The 8,280-nt window shown below is 32.6% G+C and overlaps 1 protein-coding gene across 1 annotated transcript; it reads left to right on the top strand.

The window, feature by feature from the left end:
- The first annotated feature begins 902 nt into the window (after window positions 1-902).
- Window positions 903-8,276, top strand: LOC144844985 (uncharacterized protein C3orf38 homolog). Its single transcript, XM_078702101.1, has 6 exons — window positions 903-1,098; window positions 1,941-2,116; window positions 2,552-2,686; window positions 5,907-6,033; window positions 6,306-6,490; window positions 7,067-8,276. Exons 1-6 carry the CDS (start codon window positions 978-980, stop codon window positions 7,604-7,606), a joined length of 1,284 nt encoding a protein of 427 aa, XP_078558227.1. The 5' UTR covers window positions 903-977; the 3' UTR covers window positions 7,607-8,276.
- Window positions 8,277-8,280: the final 4 nt, after the last annotated feature.

Here is an 8,280-nt window from a genome sequence, read left to right as displayed (position 1 = left end):
TTTTTTATATATCCGTAGTATTTGTTCAATTTTACTTCTTAGTGTATAGATTATACGCATGATGTATAATGAAATCTAGAGAAAAAGTAACTTATGTCTTTATTATTATAACAAGAGTCTTTTATGACATTCCTACGCGGAGGAATCTTTGATCGGACTGTGATAGCGGCTATTGTATTTTAATTAACAAGATCCAATCGTTTATATATTATAAGTAATTCTGACAAAATCAATCAATCAATTATCTGTATTTAAATCAATTCGTCAAATCAAATTCGCTTCGTCACATGCCCCATGAGGGGGAGGGGAGGGGCTGTGGTGACTACAATTAATATTCTCTCCCGCATTTCAAATCTCTGAGGTTGGTAACTATGTTTTCGTCTCGTAAATACAATTAAGAATCCAGCCTAGAAGAATGTTATAAACATAAACAGTTTATCGAATGTTAAATAATTTATTTTGGAATGAGAAAAGTAATCATCAAAGCAAGACATTTATTAAAGGATGTTGACCTAAAATAGCAAAGTTTAAAAACTGAACTTAAGCTACCATGGGGACTAAATTTTATAAACATACTTTAAAGATGTTCCCCAAAAACATGAAAAATGAAGATGAGGCCTAATAAAATCAGACTTTGAATAGGCGATTTTTGCAGTTAACAAAAAACCTTACTATTTCTGCTTTAAATTGCAGTTGTTTGATGACCTTTAAATAAAAAGTATGTACTTTAGAAGAAACTAAGAAGAAATCAAAATACGGAATGGAATCTTTCAGCAATCTTCCCACACTCCCACTTAGTCCCCCTTATCAGGAAGATTTCATACCAATATAGAGGGCGTACTTTTCATTAGAGTTAGAGCATCATAACATTAAACATAACCTTTACTCTATGACATAACAAAGAGTCGCGGCCGAGATAGGCTTTGTATTTTAATTTTCCTGTAAACAAATATAGTGTCTATCTTAGACTGTAAAATATGCTTAATGAAGAGGAAAAAGAGGAATTCAGACGTTTGTTAAGGTATTTGCCAGAGAAAGAATTGATATTGTTAAAAGATACTATAACAAGCAAGCTTATTAAAACTCACTCATTGGAAGGTAAGGCAGTAGTACCGGACGGGAAATTCCCGAAACAACTCGATAAATCTTGTAGTAGTAGGCCTACTGTAGTCCGCCATGATGCTCATAAAATTAATTTATGAACTCCATATAGAATAACTACCAACATTTGACTTTTGAAATTGAGTTTCCAAATGTTCAAAATAAAAAATGTGTTCTGTGAAATGTTGAAGATAGTCATAGACAAAATTCAACATACCAAATACTAATAATAGCAAACTGTTCTTCAAAGTACCAGAACATGAACAATGTCACCAATGACTGGTATGTAGCTGACTTAGCTTTCGCAAGCAAATCAGCATTAATTTTTATTTGGAGAAAAGGTGTGGCAGGAAACATAATGTTTAATGTTAGGCTCACACCACACAGGCTTAGCGCCGCCGGAAACTTTGCTTAAAAGTGTCTGGTTTCAAGACTAGAAACATATTGACAGGGTTTGTTTTCGAGAATTACTTGCGTATTATATTCTCAATGTACTTAGTAGTACAAATTACGTCAGAGTAGGGCAAAACATCTGACCAATTACTCAGCACCACCCTGATGCAAAGCTACTCCACACAGTTACAAACAATTAAAATCCTGTTGGTGCAGTACCCACTGCTTACTTACATGCATTTAAGCTCTCTCCTACCTCCATGGTTCCATCCAGGTCAAGTCCAACAACTATGCTTAGAAGGGGCATAGACTTAAAAACTTAGCTAGCTGTCTTGCTCTTAGTTTACCAAATAGACTAATTTATCCAACTTCTGACCTGTCTGAAATTACATATACTATACTATAATAAGCATTTGTTTTAAATTTCACTAAAATCTAATTTGCAGAAACAATTGAAAGCATTCTTAACCACACTGAAAGCGCATCTGAGCTACTTAGCCGCAAGAAAATAAGTCGGTCATGCCTTTTCCAATATTTGGCAAACAAGAAGGTTTCGATTCCTGGAAATGCTAGTAAATCAGATCTGGTTGACAAGTTTGTTCATTCTCTACCTTCAGCAGTGGTATAATTTTTATTTTCTTTTGTGTACATTTTGTTTTTCACACAAGATGATGATATTTGTGTACTTTTCAAAATTGTTTACCATAATTATATATATCATTAACTGTAGGCCTAATGCATCATCATCATTATCAGTATCATCATCATCATCAATTAGATTATGATTATTAGATAATTTTATCTTTCTCTATTTATATTTATATTGTATCCCTATTTTTTAAATTATTTTTTCTAGGGCTGTATGCTTTGCTTTTAATACTGCCCCTTGTACATGCTTTTGAAAATTATTATTTTTTCTAGGGCTGTACGCTTAAATCTTTTGCTTATAATACTGCCCCTTGTACATGATACAGAAAAGTAATTAGAAAAAAACAAATATTTTCAGAATATAGTCATGATGCAAAAACACTAAAGTTCAATTAATCTCTCTTTTCAGGCTCCAGAGGTTAAATTTCGGACTCAACTAGAACAGTTAGCATCTATAGGTTTTGTAGATAGAGAAGCAAACATAAGAGCACTCACAGCTACAGATGGTCTTATACAACCCGCCCTTGCAAGACTGATAGGTGGCGCCAGCTAACTGTTACCCATAATTACGGTAACGGGACGATTCGGCCCTGAGACGATTCGGCCCGGGACGATTCGGCCCTGGGACGATTCGGCCCGGGACTATTCGGCCCGGGACGATTCGGCCCGGGACGATTCGGCGCAGTATGGTCGAAGCGGCCGCCAACCAAAGCGGCCGCCAATTTAATATCGTCATTTGTATGGAACTCCGTGTGCGCTTTAATCTTGGGTTGTTGTTGTCAACGACATGGCCTATAGCGAGTTGAGTTACAGCTCTTCTTTATATTTCTATAACAAGTTGTATAATAAGTTTGCCGGCCGTTAAATCAATGTATATTTTATATGTATTTTAATATTAACTTACATGCTATCGAATCTTATATTCTATTTTTAATATTATATATTAATATATGCCGAATCTTTATATCTCATTTACATACTATTGAATCGTTATACAGTATTGCATTAATAATTTACGTACGGTATTGCCGAATCTTTATATCTCATTTACATACTATCGAATCTTCATACAGTATTGCATTAATAATTTACGTACGGTATTGCCGAATCTTTATATCTCATTTACATAGTCGAATCGTTATACAGTATTGAATTAATAATTTACGTACGGTATTGCCGAATCTTTATATCTCATTTACATACTATTGAATCGTCTCAGGGCCGAATCGTCCCTGAACCATAATTACCTCCGCCAAGGAGGTTATGTTTTCACCCCTGTATGTTTGTGTGTGTGTGCGTGTGTGTGTCTGTCTGTGAACAGCCTGGAGGCCACAGTTTTTATCCGATTCTCACCAAATTTGGACACAATGATCTATGCCTCAAAAGCTCGGACGAGTTCGAATTTGAGGGGAAAAGGTCAGAGGTCAAGGTCACAACTAACAAAACACTATTTTACTGCCTAGAGACCACAGTTTTTATCCGATTCTCACCAAACTTAGCCACAATGATCAATGACTCATCATATAATTGTGGTTAAATTTTGAAGGGTCAGGGTCAAAGATCAAGGTCCCCAAAAAAAAAGAAATAAAAAAATAATAAAAAAAAAATATCTCAGCGGGAACCTGCGATCTCAACTGTGAGAGGCTGGATACATAACCATTACACCAAACTCTCATCCACAACGTTGTAGTGTGCAGTTAGTCTATTTACATTTAGAACTAATTAAAAAAAATGTATATATTTTCCGGGGACATTTTATGTAGGGGAATTTTACAGTAGGCGGAGGTTTGTACTCTCGGAGTACCCTCTAGTCCTCTATATAATTATCGTTTCGGTAAATTTTGTAAAAATAGATTATGTATGTTACAAAGCTGTTGCTTGTAATATCGTTTTTTGACTCGACTTTAAATATTAGGTACAATTCATTGCGACGGGTGTCTACGCATAAATTGCAAAAGGTCCACATTTTATAGGGTCTTAAAATAAATAAGTACTCAATATTATGAAAATGGTCCTAAATATATTAATCCGCACCCACCCAAATAAAATCCTGCGTACGGCCCTGCATTGAATCTTTATTCATTTATTCTTTCTTTAGCACTATTTTGTCTGTCAATTATCTTTAGATCAATTTCATCTTTAATTTTTCAGAGTATATTCCTTATGGCAGGAATCGTTTTGGTTATTTTTTCATGGTGCGCAATTAAGAATTACACGGTCTACGCGCGATTTAAATCACGTTTGTAATCATATCTTTACAAGCATGTATCATAATTAAACCAAATTTGGTACTCATAAATGTCATGTCATATTTCATCATATGGCAATACAATTACGTGCGTAGTGCATATAACGCATGCGTACGCGCGCTTACAATTTTTAAAATTGATTTTCGATAAAATTAGAGTACGTTTCAGGCAATTTTAAGAGTTTAAAAAATTGCCATCGCGTTAAACTTTATTTGCTCAATTTCTGTTTTACAACCTTTCTTTAATAATTTCATCTTAATTCAATTATGATTCATTGCGGTATGTAATAATCTATCTGCACCAAAGTGACTTCATACTAAATTCACGGAGGAATATTTCTACAACTTTAATAATATATTTCTCGGTGGTCTGTGCTCGCGTCTATAGCATTCAAGGTACCGAGATCGAGTCTCGTCTTGGGAAACGAAACGAAATATTTTTTTTTATATCCGTATTATTTGTTCAATTTTACTTCTTAGCGTATAGATTATACGCATGATGTATAATGAAATCTAGAGAAAAGTAACTTATGTCTTTATTATTATTATATATTATGTAACAATGGTATTTTATGACATTATACGCGGAGGGATCTTTGATCGGATTGTGATACTGGCTATTGTATTTGCATTAGCAAGATCCTATCGTTCATATATTATAAATAAATAATTCAGACAAAGTCAATCAATCAATCAAATCAATCAATATATCTTTTTAAAAATCAATTATCTGTATTTAAATCAATGCATATAACCTATAATTCGCCATAGTGACGAATTAAATCTAGTTTTAGTTAGTGTTGTTTAAGATAAAGCATTTAAAGTATAGACTGTTTTAAAGAGAAGAGATGTTAGTTAGATGTTATCTTTGTTGTTGTGTGCATGCTCAATAGTTACAATAAAGTTATTTTATATTGCAAACATATAAATTACCAACACAAATCATTGAATTTCGCCTACATACTGTAAAATAAAAATGACAAAATACAATATTAGGAAAACAGGTTTACTTGTAGTTTATTGGGGAACACATTGATGATTTTGATTATTAAAGGATGTTGACCTAAGATAGCAAAGGTTAAACATTTAACTTAAGGTACCATGGGGACTAAATTTTATATACATGCTTTAAAGATGTGTCTCCACAAAATCATGAAAAATGAAGATTAATAAAATTAGACTTTGAATAGGCAATTTTTGCAGTTAAAAAAAGTAAAATACTGTACTGTAAACGGGTAAATTTAACAAAAAAACTGAATATTTTTTGCTTTAAATTGCAGTTGTTTGATGACCTTTAAATAAAAAGTATTTACTTTAGAAAAAGCTATCAAAATACGGAATCTTTCAGCAATTTTAGCTTCCTCACGCCGCCTGCCTTATCACATCAGGAAGATTTCATACCAATATAGAGGGCGTACGTTTCATTAGAGCTTCATAACAATAAGAGGCCTAGCTAGTTTGCAAGTTAGGCCTAGGCCTAGGCTTTTTATTTTAATTGCCCTGTAGGAGGACATAGTCAAATATGCTTAATGAAGAGGAAAAAGAGGAATTCAGACATTTGTTAAAGTTTTTGCCAGAGAAAGAATTGATATCGTTAAAGGATACTATCACAAGCAAGCTTATTAAAACTCACTCAGTGGAAGGTAAGGCAGCAGTACCGGGCGGGAAATTCCCCAAACAACTCGGTTCTGAGGCAGTTCGATCGGAAGTTTAATTCAGGTCAGGTCGGACAAATAGGCCTAGAGAAGAGCCTAGGCTTATAGACTTACAAACTTAGCTGCTTTGCTCTTAGTTTATCATATTAGGCTAATTCACTAAACGTCTGACTTGTCTGAAATTACATATACTAGGCCTATACTATAATAAGCTGGCCACGTCACATATGTTTTAAATTTCATTAAAATCAAATTTGCAGAAACCATTGATGCAATACTTACCTACACTGAAAGCGCATCTGAGCTACTTAGCCGCAAGAAAATAAGTCGGTCATGTCTTTTTCAATATTTGGCAAACAAGAAGGTGCCGCTTCCTGGAAGTGCTAGTAAATCAGATCTGGTTGACAAGATTCTTCATTCTCCAAACTCGAGCAATCCAGAAAAGGTATAATTTTCATTTTGTTTTGTGTACATTTGGTTTTTCCACAAGATGATGTTATTTGTGAACTTTTCAAAATTGTTTACCATAAATTATAGATATCATTAACTGTAATGCATCATCATCAATTATGATTATTAGATAATTTAATATTTTTTCTCTCTATTTTATATTGTATCCTTATTTTTTTAATTATTATTTTTCTAGGGCTGTATGCTTTGCTTTTAATACTGCCCCTTGTGCTTTTGAAAATTATTATTTATTTATATATACTGCATTCATATATAAATCAAAAGGCAAAATACTAAAAAAATGACAACTCTGTTGGTATCAGTAGCTGGATCTCAATGAAGTTACAAATAAAATAAGCAAAAAGCTATAAAATCAAAACAATAAAGTAAAACAGCCATAAATAAATTGCAGAGCTTTCGGGGCAACACTAGCCCTAAATATATATATTGTATATGTATATTAATACATAAATTTACACTTCACTGAACAAATAAAGAAAATTAATTTTTAATTTATAAAAAAAATATTTTCAAGAAGGAATAGCAGGAATTAAATAGTTAAATGCATTAGTTTTTTCAGCTTGAAAAAGTACCTGAAAAAGTACCAGAAGAACAGAACTTAGCATTACAATTTGCTTCATGGTTTTACAAGCAGATAAACTCAAATAACCCGAAAAGCAGCCAAGTTCAGTCAGAACCGTGGGGGCCTCAACATTTCTGGTACGACTGTAAACTTGTTTTAACAATCAAAACGTCTGATGAATATAGAAGGGAAGAGTTCATAGATGCTAATCAGGTAGCGGAACGTTTACTAAACCTGTCAAAGGATGAATTATTGATATTTAATCCAAACTTAGAAAACTTCGGAACTAAAGGTAAAATGAACAAGCATGGATTGATGATGGTTGGTGTGTGTGGTACCTTGCATCAGGGGTCAAATTGTTTAGGAATATTTGAGCAGAACTTTGGACTAATTAGAGATCCTGCATTCCAAAACAATTGGAAAATAAAGTATTCTAATTTGTTCGTCCAATCAAAAGATGTGAAACAAACTCCAAGACTTGGTCAAGAATCATTAGAAGCACTTGATTGGCATACAAATAATAAATAGTGCAATGGTACAAATATTTTCATGAGGTGAAGAAAATAGAACATTTAATTTTTCACCAAATGAAATTATTTGTTCCAGTGGCATTATGTGTTTTATATAACATCTAAGTAGATTTTTGTATCTAAAAAATGTTTTTGTCAAAGGTCATATAGGAAGAATGAATGCGCATAGTATAAATTTGCATACATGTGGATAGTGCAGAATCAGAACTAGAAATAATTTTTTCCATTATTTAAAAAATATTTGTTTTATATATTTGTAAAGAAAGCTTTTAATTGTGTTTTTACTATATATTTATTATACTGTGTTAATGAATAGTTTTATGACTTTCTTTCAACAAATAAATTTTATTTTACTTACAAGTATGTTTCAGTAAACGTTTTTGTAAATTAATACAGTATTTAAAATTGTGCTACATTATGTATGGAGTGAGTGCAGAATCTGTTTAAGCTTTAGCCTATTCTCACTCCTGGTTATTTTCCATTGATGACCGAATAAATATTATGACTATTATTCAAAAATAGTTTCTTTTAATTATTCATCATTTATTGTTCAATAGTATTAGTATTTGCTTGAGGAATATGTTTGCAGGGGATCGAAATTTTGTATGAATAGATATAAAAACTTTTCATAATAAACTATACAGTAAAAACAAATTATAATATCTGTACAGA

This window comes from Antedon bifida, chromosome 6 (genome assembly GCF_963402885.1).
Source record: "Antedon bifida chromosome 6, ecAntBifi1.1, whole genome shotgun sequence".
In the NCBI taxonomy this organism is placed as follows: Eukaryota; Metazoa; Echinodermata; class Crinoidea; order Comatulida; family Antedonidae; genus Antedon; species Antedon bifida.
Note: the sequence above shows the minus strand (reverse complement) of the source record. Positions and strands in the feature narration are given on the sequence as shown.